Genomic DNA, 18,386 nt, shown 5'->3' with positions numbered 1-18,386 from the left:
TGCTCCGGTCACAGTCAATGTTGGTTCGCTGTTGCTTGGTGACCCGTGCAGGACGAAGAGCGCGAAGAGGTGGAGAGGAAGAGAAGAGAAGAGTGAAGAGCTGGAGAAGTAGTGAAGAGAGCGACTTGAACTTGGGACTCAAGTCTTATAGTCCCCAGGGGCTTCCCGCCTTTCGGGGCAGAACCTGTACCTGGTCCCAAGTGATTGGACTTTGTCCCAATCGCTTGGTTCGATTTTCTCCAATGCTGGAGCGGTTCCCTGATCGATGGGCGGTCTTGAGGTGGTCATTCACCTCCTTTTGTGTAGGCTCCTGCTAGCGCCGAAGAGTCTGGTTTTCCTTTGTGTGTGTAAATGTTGCTTATTGTTCCCGGGGATTGCTCATTTGTATGCAGATGGCTGTGTTTTGTTATGCTGATGGTTGCTGGTATCGATAGTGTCTGGCCTTTCCAGAGGTAAATACACAGCCAACCTGCAGCTGCTCGTTTGTGTCTTGTTGGCTGACTTTCCCATCAGCCTTTGCCGTTCGCCATTTTGAATCGGGAGTTGGCCATTTTAAGTGGCTACATTACCTGCATGTTCCCAAGTGCATCCAACTGCTGCTCCAATCGAACCACGTGGTCTGTGAGGACCTGCCAATGGTTACATTTCCTGCAGACGTGTAACCATTCTCGTGCTCATTGCACCTCTTGCGCCATCAGAGGATCCATACAGGTGAGTAACTGTTCAGGTGTGAAATTTCTGCCAAAATCATCATGGTGCTCGAAATCTCTGTTAAACGTTTACTGGGTGAACTGAGACAGCAGCTCTTTAAGTGATGTTTTATTCAGATGGGACAATGACAAGTTTAAATCGCCTCCTGATCTGCTGATCAAAGTCGCCTCTGTTTCACGGTCAGTTTGCCAAGCTTCAGGAAACTCCTGTCACTCCAGAAATATTTGGATTGGCTGTGAGAGACGACAATCAGAGAGAGTCCACCCACTCTGCCCATTCTCTCCTCTTCCTCTTTCACAGCTGCTTCACATCCTGTAGGGACTGCAAACCAAGTGAGGAGATGGTGAGTGAAGGAGCAGAATTTATAATAATTACATTGCACAATGTCCACACGAATGTTCAGGCAGTCTGACTATCCTGTGGGAATCAGGTGTGGAAATGCCCCTTATGCTGTGTGAGAAGCTGCAGCTGAGAGACCTGGTTACTCGCTGCTTTGTGCTGAGCTGTTTGATTGACTGTGTTGGATATTGAGTGTGTTTATTGGAAGCATTTCCCTTCTGATTTACAGCTGAGATTTGTTGATGGGTCATTACTGAATATGAGAAGGTGAGGTGTAATTATCTGGGAGGGGCAGAGACACATTTATTCAAATGTCTTTTAATGTTTTCTTTAAAGATTTTACCTGAAGGCCTCGGCCTTTCCTGAAAGCCTGGGCTTGGATTTGATATTTTTACCCGGTGCTGTGTGAGAGCTGAATTTGCGATGTGCAGTCTGAGTGAGAACCGTATCTAATTCCCAGGATAAACCTTCAGTCAGCGACACTGAAACAATATTTTCTTCAGCTTCCAGCACTTCCTGCCCAGATGGACAAAGACGAGAGTGGTCCTAAAGAAAGAGTGCTAAATTGGGGAAAGGCCAAGTATAATAAAATTCGGCAGGAGCTAGGGAATGTGGATTGGGAGCAGCTCTTTAAGGGTAAATCCACATTTGAAATGTGGGAGTCTTAAGGAACGGTTGATTAGAATGCAGGACAGACATGTCCCTGTGAAAATGAGGGATAGAAATGGCAAGATTAGGGAACCATGGATGACGGGTGGAATTGTGAGACTAGCTAAGATGAAAAAAGAAGCATACATAAGATCTAGGCGACTTAAATCTGATGAAGCTTTGGAGGAATATCGGGAAAGCAGGACAAATCTCAAACGTGCAATAAAGAGGGCTAAATGAAGGGTTTAGCACACAAGGGGCTGGTTTAGCACACTGGGCTAAATCGCTGGTTTTTAAAGGAGACCAAGGCAGGCCAACAGCACGGTTCAATTCCCGTACCAGCCTCCCCGAACAGGTGGCGGAATGTGGTGACTAGGGGCTTTTCACAGTAACTTCATTTGAAGCCTACTTGTGACAATAAGCGATTTTCATTTTCATAAAAGAGGTCAAAGAACAAGAACAAAGAACAAAGAAATGTACAGCACAGGAACAGGCCCTTCGGCCCTCCAAGCCCGTGCCGACCATACTGCCCGACTAAACTACAATCTTCTACACTTCCTGGGTCCGTATCCTTCTATTCCCATCCTATTCATATATTTGTCAAGATGCCCCTTGAATGTCCCTATCGTCCCTGCTTCCACTACCTCCTCCGGTAGTGAGTTCCAGGCGCCCACTACCCTCTGCGTAAAAAACTTGCCTCGTACATCTACTCTAAACTTTGCCCCTCTCACCTTAAACCTATGGCCCCTAGTAATTGACCCCTCTACCCTGGGGAAAAGCCTCTGACTATCCACTCTGTCTATGCCCCTCATAATTTTGTATACCTCTATCAGGTCGCCCCTCAACCTCCTTCGTTCCAGTGAGAACAAACCGAGTTTATTCAATCGCTCCTCATAGCTTATGCCCTCCATACCAGGCAACATTCTGGTAAATCTCTTCTGCACCCTCTCTAAAGCCTCCACATCCTTCTGGTAGTGTGGCGACCAGAATTGAACACTATACTCCAAGTGTGGCCTAACTAAGGTTCTATACAGCTGCAACATGACTTGCCAATTCTTATACTCAATGCCCCGGCCAATGAAGGCAAGCATGCCGTATGCCTTCTTGACTACCTTCTCCACCTGTGTTGCCCCTTTCAATGACCTGTGGACCTGTACTCCTAGATCTCTTTGACTTTCAATACTCTTGAGGGTTCTACCATTCACTGTATATTCCCTACCTGCATTAGCCCTTCCAAAATGCATTACCTCACATTTGTCCGGATTAAACTCCATCTGCCATCTCTCCGCCCAAGTCTCCAGACAATCTAAATCCTGCTGTATCCTCAGACAGTCCTCATCGCTATCCGCAATTTCACCAACCTTTGTGTCGTCTGCAAACTTACTAATCAGACCAGTTACATTTTCCTCCAAATCATTTATATATACTACAAAGAGCAAAGGTCCCAGCACTGATCCCTGTGGAACACCACTGGTCACAGCCCTCCAATGAGAAAAGCATCCCTCCATTGCTACCCTCTGCCTTCTATGGCCTAGCCAGTTCTGTATCCACCTTACCAGTTCACCCCTGATCCCGTGTGACTTCACCTTTTGTACTAGTCTACCATGAGGGACCTTGTCAAAGGTCATGAAATATCTTTGGCTAACAGGGTTAAGGAAAATCCCAAAGTCTTTTATTCGTATATAAGGAGCAAGAGGGTACTAGAGAAAGGATTGGCCCACTCAAAGACAAAAGAGGGAATTTATGTGTGGAGTCAGAGGAAATGGGTGAGATTCTTAATGAGTACTTTGCATCGGTATTCACCAAGGAGAGGGACAGGACGGATGTTGAGGCTAAGGACGGATGTTGAGGCTAGGGATGAATGTTTAAATACTCTAGGTTAAGTCGGCATAAGGAAGGGGGAAGTTTTGGGTATTCTAAAAGGCATTAAGGTGGACAAGTCCCCAGGTCCGGATGGGATCTATCACAGGTTACTGAGGGAAGTGAGGGAAGAAATAGCTGGGGCCTTAACAGATATCTTTGCAGCATCCTTGAGCACGGGTGATGTCCCGGAAGACTGGAGAATTGCTAATGTTGTCCCTTTGTTTAAGAAGGGTAGCAGGGATAATCCAGGGAATTATAGACCTGTGAGCTTGACATCAGTGGTAAGCAAACTGTTGGAGAAGATACTGAGGGATAGGATCTTTTCACATTTGGAAGAAAATAGATTATCAGTGATAGGCAGCATGGTTTTGTGCAGGGAAGGTCATGTCTTACAAACCTCATAGAATTCTTTGAGGAAGTGACAACGTTAATTGATGAGGGAAGGGCTGTTGATGTCATAGACATGGACTTCAGTAAGGCGTTTGATAAAGTTTCCCATGGCAGGTTGATGGAAAAAGTGAAGTCGTATGGGGTTCAGGGTGTACTATCTAGATGGATAAAGAACTGGCTGGGCAACAGGAGACAGAGCGTAGTGGTGGAAGGGAGTGTCTCAAAATGGAGAAAGGTGACTAGTGGTGTTCCACAGGGATTCGTGCTCGGACCACTGTTGTTTGTGATATACATAAATGATCTGGACGAAGGTATAGGTGGCCTGATTAGCAAGTTTGCAGATGATACTAAGGTTGGTGGAGTTGCAGATTGCGAGGAGGACTGTCAGAGAATACAGCAAAATATAAATAGATTGGAGAGTTGGGCAGAGAAATGGCAGATGGAGTTCAATCCAGGCAAATGCAAGGTGATGCATTTTGGAAGATCTACTTCAAGAGCTGAATATACTGTCAATGGAAGAGTCCTGGGGAAAATTGATGTACAGAGAGATCTGGGAGTTCAGGTCCATTGTACCCTGAAGGTGGCAATGCAGGTCGATAGCGTGGTCAAGAAGGCATACAGCATGCTTGTCTTCATCAGACGGGGTATTGAGTACAAGAGTCGGCAGGTCATGTTACAGTTGTATAGGACTTTGGTTAGGCCACATTTTGAATACTGCGTGCAGTTCTGGTCGCCACATTTCCAGAAGGATGTTGATGCTTTAGAGAGGGTGCAGAGGAGGTTCACCAGGATGTTGCTTGGTATGGAGGGTGCTAGCTATGAAGAAAGGTTGAGTAGATTAGGATTGTTTTTGTTGGAAAGACGGAGGTTGAGGGGGGACCTGATTGAGGTCTACAAAATTATGAGAGGTATGGACAGGGTGGATAGCAACAAGCTTTTTCCAAGAGTGGGGGTGTCAATTACAAGGGGTCACGATTTCAAGGTGAGAGGGGGAAAGCTTAAGGGAGATGTGCGTGGAAAGTGTTTTACGCAGAGGGTGGTGGGTGCCTGGAACGCTTTGCCAGCGGAGGTGCTGGAGGCGGGCACGATAGAGTCATTTAAGATGCATCTAGACAGATATATGAATGGGCGGGGAACAGAGGGAAGTAGATCCTTGGAAAATAGGTGACAGGTTTAGATAAAGGATCTGGATCGGCGCAGGCTGGTCAGGCCAAGTGCTGTAATTTTCTTTTTTCTTTGTTCAGATTGTTTCCTTCAAATAATTTGGGAAAATAGGTGGGGAAATTAGAAAATCTCCATTGAATTAACATTCCTCCTGAGTGGTTTTATATTTAACATATTCTCGAAGGGTAAAACTGGTCTTCGTCAGCACGACTCAAGCTCATCGTGAATTGACAGCCCGTTTTACACTCTGCCCGACCGATTTTACCATTGTCCTCACGGTGCCTGGGAAGATGGTGGGCTGGGCTGAGAAAGAAAGTAGCCACGTTGTCTGCTCCTGGTCACTATCCAGTGTCCCTGCTGGAAACAGAGGGTGTGACAGTCAAGTGAGGAAAAAGAAAGGTCTTGTATCTGAGCCCACATTGGGGAATAGCAGACTGACACTTAATGTGGAACAGTCTCTAACTGAAGAGTCAGCCCCTTCAGCAAAGGAGGAGAGGGAGTTGGAGGAAATCATGTTTCCTTTTCCTGTTTTACAGAAGGATTGCATCGTACTACACCAGAGAATACCGAGAGGATAGACTCCACAGATAGATCCTGACCATCACCCAAGGAACAACTGCACAACTGTGGGAAGACACCCAGTCCCTTCACAGCATTGCTCAACACAGAGACGGTTAGACCGTGAAACCATCATCTGGAAATCGGTCGGGTCAGGGGCACTTTGACATCTCATCAGATTTGAAACTGGTCAGTGGTGTGGAACCTTCCATCAGAACTAACCTTTCCGAAGGTTTAACTGTAGGTGATTGGTCAGGGTGAGGCTGGGAAGAAGTGTGAGTGAGCTCCAAGTGTGGTGAGAGCTCCAATCATTCATCGAGCCTCAGGAACCACCGACTCATTCCTGCAGGCGAGAGGCTGTTCCAGTGTGCGGAGGGCTGCACAGGCTCCCATGACCTCTTAACATGGAAGAGAAAATGTTCAAATGTGACGTGTGTGATCGAGCCTTCAAACGGTCTTCGACGCTTGTGAAGCACCAACACATTCATGCTGTGGAGAAACCATTCAAGTGTGATGTGTGCAACAAAGGGTTTGCAGAATCATGGGGCCTGGTGAATCACTGGCGCATTCACACTGGAGAAAAACCATTCACATGCAAGGTGTGCAACAAATCATTCTCAGACGTATCGAATCTCCATGCACATCAACGTATTCACACAGGGGAGAGACCATTCACATGTGAGTTTTGTAATAAAGCTTTTGTGACATCTTCGAACCTGCTGCTGCACCAGAGGATTCACACAGGAGAGAAACCATTCAGGTGTGAAGTGTGTAAGACAGCTTTCACTTACTGCTCTGAACTCGTGACGCACAGGAGGATTCACACAGGGGAGAAACCCTTCAATTGTGAGATGTGTGACAAATCTTTCACACGATCGTCAACCCTCCGCGCACACCAATGCATTCATACAGGAGAGAAACTATTCATGTGCAAGTTGTGCGACAAATCATTCTCGGACTCAGCAAACTTCCGCAGGCACGAACGCAGTCACAAGGATGAAAAGCTGATCAAGCGAGACCTGTGACAAATCATTTGCAGAATCATCAAATCTCCTGCTCCATCAGACTACACACACAGAGAAGTAACTATTTCAGTATCTGATTTATGATAAAGCTTCTGTGATGCCTTAGAACTTCTTCGGACACCAGAAATATCACACGGGAGAAGCCCGATTAGTGTGAGTTCTGTATAAAACCTTCGCACAGTTGTTGGACCTCCTGGAACATCAGTGAACCCACAAGGGAATCCGTATGAGTTCATGGAACCTTGATGTGAGCAGAACTCCAGCAGCTTGGAAGCCCTCAGCTGGAATATTATCAGGGCTAACAGACTTTGTTATTTATCATCTGTCTGATTGGTTTGTTGCAGCTCTCCCATTGATGGTAACTCACACTACCACAGGCACTGGGGGATAGACTGGACAATATCAGCTGTCACTGTGGTTGAGGAGTGTTGCTCTTTTTAACCTTAGTCTATTTGCTCTGTTTACGTCACCTTTGCTCATGAGTCGGCAGGTATCTTTATGATACCGCCACGTGGTTCAAGTTCAGGTTATGATTAATAATACAGCACACCGCTTAGTAAGGATTAAAACAACGGTCATTTATTATATACAAGCAATATTAATACCCTAATACTACTATTTATATAATAAACCTATCACTACTGGCCAATACTTAACTTAGGAAGAGCCCACCAGGTCAGGGAAACACATGGCTTGTCCAATCAGATCTGGCCCGCGGGATTCAAAAGGCTGCTACAGGTCGGTGGCTAGGTGTCTCTACCAGATAGCGATCGCTGGATTCAAACTTACTGCTGCCGGTGGCTGGTCTTGCGAAGGTCTCGAGCAGGCGAAGAGGAGAGAGAGAGAGATCTGAACTTGGACCTTCACTTTTATAGGGCCCAGGGGCTTCCCGCCTCCCGGGGCGGCCCTTGACCCTGAGTCCCAAGTGATTGGATTCTGTCCCCAATCTCTGGGGTCGATGTGTCCAATGGTGAGGCGATTCCTCGATCGGGGGGGTGGTCGCTCACCTGTCTTTGTTTCGGCCACTGCAGGCGCCGACAGGTCTGGCCCGGTATTCAATTGCTAATATGTTGCAATTGTTCCCGGGGATAGCCGATTTAACTGTGGATGTCTGAATAGATTGGCTGCAAACAGTCCTGAATGCAACTGTGAATACCTGGGTTGATGGGCTGTTGATAGCCCTGAGTATCGATCTGGGCTACCTTCCCAGATCCGAATATGCAAAACTGTCTGCAGCTGCCTGCTTGTGTCTTCTTGGCTGCTTTTCCCAGCAGTCTTTCGGGTTAGCCGTTTTAAACTGGGTTTTGGCCAGATTAATCGGAACGCACCATTTTACATGGCTACATTCCCGCCTTGTGATCCTAACGCGAAGTGTGAAGGATCACATAAATTTTGTCCTCTTCGTTTCCCGACTGGGGGGGGGCACCTCCCACATGGCCACTACTCTGACCCTAGCTATGCAAAAAAATTTACCTAAACAATTCTTGAGGGTGCTATGTCAGGCAGGGGCATGTGACTGGAAAAAAATAAACTGTGAACCTCTAATTTTACCTAGACAATTCTTCAAGTATTATACAATCTTATCTCTCTAAACATACAATAACAATTACAACATTTAATATATTCTTTCCTGGCTTGGCAGTCAAGCTCAGGATCATACATTTCCACACATTCTCTTTTTATTTACAGGAAAAACCGCCAGTGCATGTTTTATTATTCAGATGTCGCAGGGGTCTGGGGTCTGGTTGTAGCCGAATATCGGGGCTTGGATCCGATAGACCGGGGTTCGAGCGCGGTACGCTCTCCTTTTCCACTTGCGGAGGTGCATGGTCTGTACTGCACAACTGAGTATAGCCAATGCCAACAGTGCCTCAATGATGTACGATAGTTATGAACTTGGCACACCAGGATAATGCAGCGTGGTTGGTGACTGGGCCTCGGTACTACGGGGCAGTGAAGCGTTAACGGTAAAGGGGTTTGGAGTGATGGGGTCCGCGTTCCCGCGCAACCAAATGTCCACAAAGATGTTGAGCACGATGAAAGGAGTCCTCATGGCTGTCCTCTTTCTTTTCTTTTCCTGTTTTTGCTGGTTTTCTCTGGACTTGGAGCTTCTGGAGTTCTGTAAGACAAGCGTAGTGTGTGTAAATATTTTGGGTTAATATCTGGTGTGTTAGTGTGTCTGTCCTTCTTGGGGCCAATTAAACCTTTATAATTGGTCACAATATGTGACTCTCCCCCCATTTTTTTTCAAAACAAATGTTTGGACACGGCACACTTCCCAATGGTGGACCAGTGCTAAGTTTATCATCCAAATGTTCTAGGATGTAAATAGCATGTGGCAGCAACCCAAAGGTTGCCTAAATAAAATAAAACGGTTTTTGAAAGAAAAGTTTGAATGAGGTGCGTGTGGGCTGCGACGGGTACGATTTGGGTGGAGTCCCCGGGTAGGACGGCTACCAATACCGTATCTTTCCTACCCGAGCGTTTTTGACCAACGGGGGGTCAAGACAGGGCGGGTCTCACGCTGTTTCTCCACTGCCTGAGCGACCAAAGAACGGACAAAAATGTAGTCATCATGGTGGGGTTACTGTTCTGATTCTACCATCAAATCAGAAGAGTAGTTACGATCGGGTGTCTGAGGCAAGTCCTCAGAGGTATCGGCCGAATGGGCGTGTGGCGGTGGGTGTCAGTGGGAAAAGTTAAAAGTTCAGGTGAATGGGTGTGGGGCGATGAGAACATTCTCCTGTCGGACAAACAATATTTAACAAACAGACAGACAACATAAAACATTTAATAAACAGACAGACAACGTAAAACATTCTGCAGGTTCCATCAGAAAGGACAACACTTTTCACCAAGTGTCTCCTTTAAATCATCATGTGGACACCTCAGTTCTCGGTTGCGAACAGGGTCGCAAAAGGGTTGGCGGAGTCAGGCCCAAGGTCGTCACCGTCTCCCGGGTGCCAAACTCTGGAGTGGATCAGGGCGGAAAGGGCTGCGTGGTGTGAGTTGGGATCGTCCTCGTCGTTGCGGACGAGTCTGCAGGAGTTGTCGCGGTGCCAATGAGTGGTGTTGAGTTGGGTGGGGACAAAGTCGGGGTCGTCCGTGTAGTTCGGTGGTCGGTGGTGGGGTTTATTTAAGTAGGTGATGAGGAAGGGGTCACTGGAGTCGAGGTCGGAGTTGCTGGGTGTGGGACCAGGATGGTAGGGAGGCGTGCTGTGGCTGTCGTCAGAGTCACAGTCGCTGTCTGTGCTGCTGCAGTCTGTGGGCGTTCCGGGGCGGAGCGTAAAGTTTGTGGGTGGAGTCGGTGGCGAGTCCGTGTCTGGGCTGGACGTGGAAGGGGTGGGAGTGGTCACGTTGGATGTGGGCGGGGTTTGGTCAGCTGCGTCAAGCATGACGTGGTGGGAGTGGTTTGACTGTGCTCCATAAACCTTGAGCTGGTTTATGTGAAACCATGCAGTCTTATCATTTTGGTATTTAATTTTATATACCGACGGGCTTATTTTGTCCGTAATTGAATAGGGACCCGAGTATTTTGGAGACAGAAACGTGCTGGGGTTGTACACAGACAACATTAGGGATCAGGGATAGTCAGCATGGCTTTGTGAAGGGTAGGTCATGCCTCACAAACCTTATTGAGTTCTTTGAGAAGGTGACTGAACAGGTAGACGAGGGTAGAGCAGTTGATGTGGTATATATGGATTTCAGCAAAGCGTTTGATAAGGTTCCCCACGGTAGGCTATTGCAAAAAATACGGAGGCTGGGGATTGAGGGTGATTTAGAGATGTGGATCAGAAATTGGCTAGCTGAAAGAAGACAGAGGGTGGTGGTTGATGGGAAATGTTCAGAATGGAGTACAGTCACAAGTGGAGTACCACAAGGATCTGTTCTGGGGCCGTTGCTGTTTGTCATTTTTATCAATGACCTAGAGGAAGGCGCAGAAGGGTGGGTGAGTAAATTTGCAGACGATACTAAAGTCGGTGGTGTTGTCGATAGTGTGGAAGGATGTAGCAGATTACAGAGGGATATAGATAAGCTGCAGAGCTGGGCCGAGAGGTGGCAAATGGAGTTTAATGTAGAGAAGTGTGAGGTGATTCACTTTGGAAGGAATAACAGGAATGCGGAATATTTGGCTAATGGTAAAGTTCTTGAAAGTGTGGATGAGCAGAGGGATCTAGGTGTCCATGTACATAGATCCCTGAAAGTTGCCACCCAGGTTGATAGGGTTGTGAAGAAGGCCTATGGAGTGTTGGCCTTTATTGGTAGAGGGATTGAGTTCCGGAGTCGGGAGGTCATGTTGCAGCTGTACAGAACTCTGGTACGGCCGCATTTGGAGTATTGCGTACAGTTCTGGTCACCGCATTATAGGAAGGACGTGGAGGCTTTGGAGCGGGTGCAGAGGAGATTTACCAGGATGTTGCCTGGTATGGAGGGAAAATCTTATGAGGAAAGGCTGATGGACTTGAGGTTGTTTTCGTTGGAGAGAAGAAGGTTAAGAGGAGACTTAATAGAGGCATACAAAATGATCAGGGGGTTGGATAGGGTGGACAGTGAGAGCCTTCTCCCGCGGATGGATATGGCTGGCACGAGTGGACATAACTTTAAACTGAGGGGTAATAGATATAGGACAGAGGTCAGAGGTAGGTTCTTTACGCAAAGAGTAGTGAGGCCGTGGAATGCCCTACCTGCTACAGTGGTGAACTCGCCAACATTGAGGGCATTTAAAAGTTTATTGGATAAACATATGGATGATAATGGCATAGTGTAGGTTGGATGGCTTTTGTTTCGGTGCAACATCGTGGGCTTTCTATGTTCTATGTTCTATTACTTGCTGTCCTATGTTGTACTCCGTGGCATGTACTGCCTTAGCAAAACAGGCCTTGCTCTGTTTTCTTTTAGTGCCCAATTTAACAGCGGCTGCTAGCTGAGCCGTTTTTATATTTGCAAGTAGTTGTTCCACGGCCTTCTCGTAGGTGAGGGCCGTGACTTCGGGGCTGGCTAGGTCTAAACCTAGCAAGTATTCTGTCCCTTTCATGGGGCGTCCGGTCATGAGAGTGTGTGGGGTGAAACCTGTGGAGGTGGAAACAGTGTTACGTAAAAACATCAGCGCAAAGGGGAGGACCGAATTCCAAGTGGTGTTGTTTTGCTGGACCATTTTTCTAAGGGTGGTTTTTAGGGTCCGATTCATGCGCCCCACGATACCACTCGACTGAGGGTGGTACGCAATGTGAAATTTTTGGGTTATGCCAAATATCGTGAGGACGTTCTGCATGACCCGTCCCGTAAAGTGAGAACCTTGGTCCGATTCAATACTGCGGGGGAGTCCCCATCTTGTAAAGATGTGGTGGGTTAGGATTTTGGCGGTGGTTTTCGACGTGTTGGTGCGGGCTGGAAATGCTTCCACCCACTTTGTAAAAGTGTCAATGACCACCAGAACATATTTATAGCCATTCCTGCAAGGGGGCAATGGACCTATAAAATCGATCTGGAGGTTAGTCCAGGGGTCGTTAACGGGTCGGGTGTGGCTGAGATGTGCCTTTTTGGCATACCTATCTGGGTTGTTTTGCACGCAGATGAGGCAATTTTTGATGTAATGGGATACATCCTCTTTAAGATTTGGCCACCAACAAAGCTGCTTGAGGTGGGCTGCGGTGGGTTCTATTCTCTGGTGTCCATGGCCGTCATGGAATAGACAGATCATCTGATTCCTATCTTGTACAGGAACCACGTAAAGGCTGTCTTTTAGCACCACACCATCATGTGTGATTATGGTATTCTGGAACCTCTCGTATGAGGCTGGAAACTTCCCTTTCACAATCTCAGTGAGAGCACTATCCTGCTTCTGGGCCGCTACTAGATCCTCGATCCTAGTCTGCGCGACCTGAACTGCACTCACTGGGGCGCTCCCGGGGGGCTTCCAAAAGTACCCATGCCTGGATCCTGCCTTAGCCAGCGCGTCGGCTTTTACATTTCCAGGGGGGGAAGAACGATGGTGGCTGCGGACTTTTATAATGCCAAAAGTCCTGTTCTTGGCCTTTTCCAGAATATGGCAGAGTAATGGGGCTGAGGGGAGGGGTTTTCCATCCGCGGAAACAAATCCTCTTGTTTCCCAGAGGGGCAGAAATTCGGTGAGGCTGTTGCAGACGTACAGACTGTCTGAATATATGTCTGCTGGGCTGGGGAAGGAATCTGGGTGGTCTACAATGTAGGCGATGGCCGCAAGCTCTGCAGCCTGCGCGCCTAAGTGTCCGGGCAATTTTAATGCGATTTCTTCGAGGGCGCGTCCCTGCGCGTCCTCCACATAAATCCCACAACCTGTTATGCGTTGCCCATCCAGGATTGTGGAAGATCCATCCACATAAATCCTGATGGGGTCACACGTGTCCGGGTAAGGGGGGTTCTGAGATGGGGTGGCTAGTTTTCTGGGGGGTGTTCTGGCTATAAAGGGGCCTGTATTATGGTGGGGTGAGATGATTTCACACTCATGGGGGGTTCCGGGGTACTGTAGATTGTCCGCTAAGTATGTGTGAGTCTTTGTCCGTTTTACTGTGATGTCCCGTCCTTGTAAGAGAAGGGTCCACCTAGCAGCGCTGATATGGCTGCCGATACCGTCTTTAAGTCGTCCGTCCAGTAAAAGTTGTGTGGGGGTGTGTTCGGTCAAGATGATGGTGGGGTTCAGTCCGGTAATGTAGGAAAAGTACTGGACTGCCCAGAAAACTGCGAGCAGGTGCCTCTCACAGGCTGAAAATCCCTGCTCCACAGCATCTAAAATTCGTGAGGCATAAGCCACGGGTCTTAGCTGGTCGTGCCGTTCCTGCAGGAGCACGGCTGAAAGGGTGCGGTCTGTGGTCGCTACCTCTATGGCGAAAGGGGAAAGCGGGTCGGGAACTTCTAGTGCGGGGGCGGCTATGAGTGCCTGTTTTAGTGATTCCACAGCCTCCGTATGCTGCGGAAGCCACTCCCAGGGAGCTCCTTTCTTTAGGAGGTCTGAGAGGGGCGCTGCCTTGCTGGCGAAACCGTCAATGTGGTTTCGGCAGTAGCCAACCAATCCTAAAAGCGACCGGAGGGCTGACACATATTGGGGAAGGGGCAATTTAGCGGTCGAGTCAATTCTTTTGTGCTCAATCTCGCGTTTGCCGTGTGTGATGATAGTACCCAAATATATCACCTTTTCTTCCAATATTTGGGCCTTTTTGGGGTTTACTTTACAGCCAATAAGAACATAAGAAAATAAGAACTAGGAGCAGGAGTAGGCCATCTGGCCCCTCGAGCCTGCTCCGCCATTCAATGAGATCATGGCTGATCTTTTGTGGACTCAGCTCCACTTTCCGGCCCGAACACCATAACCCTTAATCCCTTTATTCTTCAAAAAACTATCTATCTTTATCTTAAAAACATTTAATGAAGGAGCCTCTACTGCTTCACTGGGCAAGGAATTCCATAGATTCACAACCCTTTGGGTGAAGAAGTTCCTCCTAAACTCAGTCCTAAATCTACTTCCCCTTATTTTGAGGCTATGCCCCCTAGTTCTGCTTTCACCCGCCAGTGGAAACAACCTGCCCGCATCGATCCTATCGATTCCCTTCATAATTTTATATGTTTCTATAAGATCCCCCCTCATCCTTCTAAATTCCAACAAGTACAGTCCCAGTCTACTCAACCTCTCCTCGTAATCCAACCCCTTCAGCTCTGGGATTAACCTAGTGAATCTCCTCTGCACACCCTCCAGTGCCAGTACGTCCTTTCTCAAGTAAGGAGACCAAAACTGAACACACTACTCCAGGTGTGGCCTCACTAACACCTTATACAATTGCAGCATAACCTCCCTAGTCTTAAACTCCATCCCTCTAGCAATGAAGGACAAAATTCCATTTGCCTTCTTAATCACCTGTTGCACCTGAAAACCAACTTTCTGTGACTCATGCACGAGCACACCCAGGTCTCTCTGCACAGCAGCATGTTTTAATATTTTATCATTTAAATAATAATCCCTTTTGCCGTTATTCTTAGCAAAATGGATAACCTCACATTTGCCAACATTGTATTCCATCTGCCAGACCCTAGCCCATTCACTTAGCCTGTCCAAATCCCTCTGCAGACTTCCAGTATCCTCTGCACTTTTTGCTTTACCACTCATCTTAGTGTCGTCTGCAAACTTGGACACATTGCCCTTGGTCCCCAACTCCAAATCATCTATGTAAATTGTGAACAGTTGTGGGCCCAACACTGATCCCTGAGGGACACCACTAGCTACTGATTGCCAACCAGAGAAACACCCATTAATCCCCACTCTTTGCTTTCTATTAATTAACCAATCCTCTATCCATGCTCCTACTTTCCCCTTAATGCCATGCATCTTTATCTTATGCAACAACCTTTTGTGTGGCACCTTGTCAAAGGCTTTCTGGAAATCCAAATATACCACATCCATTGGCTCCCCGTTATCTACCGCACTGTTAATGTCCTCAAAAAATTCCACTAAATTAGTTAGGCACGACCTGCCCTTTATGAACCCATGCTGCGTCTGTCCAATGGGACAATTTCCATCCAGATGCCTCGCTATTTCTTCCTTGATGATAGATTCCAGCATCTTCCCTACTACCAAAGTTAAGCTCACTGGCCTATAATTACCCACTTTCTGCCTACCTCCTTTTTTAAACAGTGGTGTCACGTTTGCTAATTTCCAATCCGCCGGGACCACCCCAGAGTCTAGTGAATTTTGGTAAATTACCACTAGTGCATTTGCAATTTCCCTAGCCATCTCTTTTAGCACTCTGGGATGCATTCCATCAGGGCCAGGAGACTTGTCTACCTTTAGCCCCATTAGCTTGCCCATCACTACCTCCTTGGTGATATCAATCCTCTCAAGGTCCTCACCTGTCATAGCCTCATTTCCATCAGTCACTGGCATGTTATTTGTGTCTTCCACTGTGAAGACCGACCCAAAAAACCTGTTCAGTTCCTCAGCCATTTCCTCATCTCCCATTATTAAATCTCCCTTCTCATCCTCTAAAGGACCAATATTTACCTTAGCCACTCTTTTTTGTTTTATGTATTTGTAGAATCTTTTACTATCTGTTTTTATATTCTGAGCAAGTTTACTCTCATAATCTATCTTACTCTTCTTTATAGCTTTTTTAGTAGCTTTCTGTTGCCCCCTAAAGATTTCCCAGTCCTCTAGTCTCCCACTGATCTTTGCTACTTTGTATGTTTTTTCCTTCAATTTGATACTCTCCCTTATTTCCTTAGATATCCACGGTCGATTTTCCCTCTTTTTACCGTCCTTCCTTTTTGTTGGTATAAACCTTTGCTGGGCACTGTGAAAAATCACTTGGAAGGTTCTCCACTGTTCCTCAACTGTTTCACCATAAAGTCTTTGCTCCCAGTCTACCTTAGCTAGTTCTTCTCTCATCCCATTGTAATCTCCTTTGTTTAAGCACAAAACACTAGTGCTTGATTTTACCTTCTCACCCTCCATCTGTATTTTAAATTCCACCATATTGTGATCGCTCCTTCCGAGAGGATCCCTAACTATGAGATCCTGAATCAATCCTGTCTCATTACACAGGACCAGATCTAGGACCGCTTGTTCCCTCGTAGGTTCCATTACATACTGTTCGAGGAAACTATCGCGGATACATTCTATAAACTGCTCCTCAAGGCTGCCTTGACCGACCTGGTTAAACCAATCAACATGTAGATTAAAATCCCCCATGATAACTGCTGTACCATTTCTACATGCATCTGTTATTTCTTTGTTTATAGCCTGCCCCACCATAATGTTACTATTTGGTGGCCTATAGATTACTCCTATCAGTGACTTTTTCGCCTTACTATTCCTGATTTCCACCCAAATGGATTCAACCTTATCCTCCATAGCACCGATGTCATCCCTTACTGTTGCCCGGATATCATCCTTAAATAACAGAGCTACACCACCTCCCTTACCATCCACTCTGTCCTTCCGAAAAGTTTGATACCCTCGGATATTTAACTCCCAGTCGTGACCATCCTTTAACCATGTTTCAGTAATGACCACTAAATCATAGTCATTCACGATGATTTGCGCCATCAACTCATTTACCTTATTCCGAATACTACGAGCATTCAGGTAAAGTACACTTATGTTGGCTTTTTTTACCTCTGTTCTTAATCTTAACACCTCGATCAGTAACCTCTCCTAAGTTATATTTCAAGAACAAAGAACAAAGAAATGTACAGCACAGGAACAGGCCCTTCGGCCCTCCAAGCCCGTGCCGACCATACTGCCCGACTAAACTACAATCTTCTACACTTCCTGGGTCCGTATCCTTCTATTCCCATCCTATTCATATATTTGTCAAGATGCCCCTTAAATGTCCCTATCGTCCCTGCTTCCACTACCTCCTCCGGTAGCGAGTTCCAGGCACCCACTACCCTCTGCGTAAAAAACTTGCCTCGTACATCTACTCTAAACCTTGCCCCTCTCACCTTAAACCTATGCCCCCTAGTAATTGACCCCTCTATCCTGGGGAAAAGCCTCTGACTATCCACTCTGTCTATGCCCCTCATAATTTTGTATACCTCTATCAGGTCGCCCCTCAACCTCCTTCGTTCCAGTGAGAACAAACCGAGTTTATTCAATCGCTCCTCATAGCTTATGCCCTCCATACCAGGCAACATTCTGGTAAATCTCTTCTGCACCCTCTCTAAAGCCTCCACATCCTTCTGGTAGTGTGGCGACCAGAATTGAACACTATACTCCAAGTGTGGCCTAACTAAGGTTCTATACAGCTGCAACATGACTTGCCAATTCTTATACTCAATGCCCCGGCCAATGAAGGCAAGCATGCCGTATGCCTTCTTGACTACCTTCTCCACCTGTGTTGCCCCTTTCAATGACCTGTGGACCTGTACTCCTAGATCTCTTTGACTTTCAATACGCTTGAGGGTTCTACCATTCACTGTATATTCCCTAACTGCATTAGACCTTCCAAAATGCATTACCTCACATTTGTCCGGATTAAACTCCATCTGCCATCTCTCCGCCCAAGTCTCCAGACAATCTAAATCCTGCTGTATCCTCAGACAGTCCTCATCGCTATCCGCAATTCCACCAACCTTTGTGTCGTCTGCAAACTTACTAATCAGACCAGTTACATTTTCCTCCAAATCATTTATATATACTACAAACAGCAAAGGTCCCAACACTGATCCCTGTGGAACACCACTGGTCACAGCCCTCCAATTAGAAAAGAATCCCTCCATTGCTACCCTCTGCCTTCTATGGCCTAGCCAGTTCTGTAATTTCTGTACAGAAATACAGTTCTGTATTTCCTCTTAACCTTTCTCCTAATTTTCCTTGTCGTCGAACCCACATCTTCCTGTAACAACCTGCCGCATCGCTTACCATTAATGTTTTCACTTCCCGTTTTATTTCTTTTAGTATTCCTGGTCCTATTCACTGAGCTCCCCTCAGTCACTGTACCTTGTACTGTCGCCCTTTTTGATTTTTGACTATGGCTTCTCTGCCTTACACTTTCCCCCTTACTGCCTTTTATTTCTGTCCCTGTTTTACTATCTTCCAACTTCCTGCAATGGAGTGTAATAACTCCAGGAGTTCGGACAGAAGCTCAATGTGCTCTTCCTTTGTGTCTGTCTGCAGTAGTAGATCGTCTACATACTGTACCAGACATTCGGGGCGAGAAA

At 46.8% G+C, this 18,386-nt stretch overlaps 1 protein-coding gene across 1 annotated transcript in view; it reads left to right on the top strand.

Annotated features, from left to right (window-relative positions):
* The first annotated feature begins 979 nt into the window (after window positions 1-979).
* LOC140430909 (uncharacterized) overlaps window positions 980-18,386 on the top strand; it is a 73,308-nt gene continuing 55,901 nt past the window's right edge. The window contains exons 1-2 of the mRNA XM_072518706.1: window positions 980-1,054; window positions 5,652-6,660. Coding sequence (XP_072374807.1) covers window positions 6,078-6,660 — 583 coding nt within the window. The 5' untranslated portion in view covers window positions 980-1,054; window positions 5,652-6,077. The remainder of the gene's footprint in view (window positions 1,055-5,651; window positions 6,661-18,386) is intronic.

Source organism: Scyliorhinus torazame, chromosome 10, assembly GCF_047496885.1.
Source record: "Scyliorhinus torazame isolate Kashiwa2021f chromosome 10, sScyTor2.1, whole genome shotgun sequence".
NCBI lineage: Eukaryota > Metazoa > Chordata > Chondrichthyes > Carcharhiniformes > Scyliorhinidae > Scyliorhinus > Scyliorhinus torazame.
The sequence above is the reverse complement of the archived record's forward strand: the minus strand, read 5'-3'. Positions and strand labels throughout refer to the sequence as shown.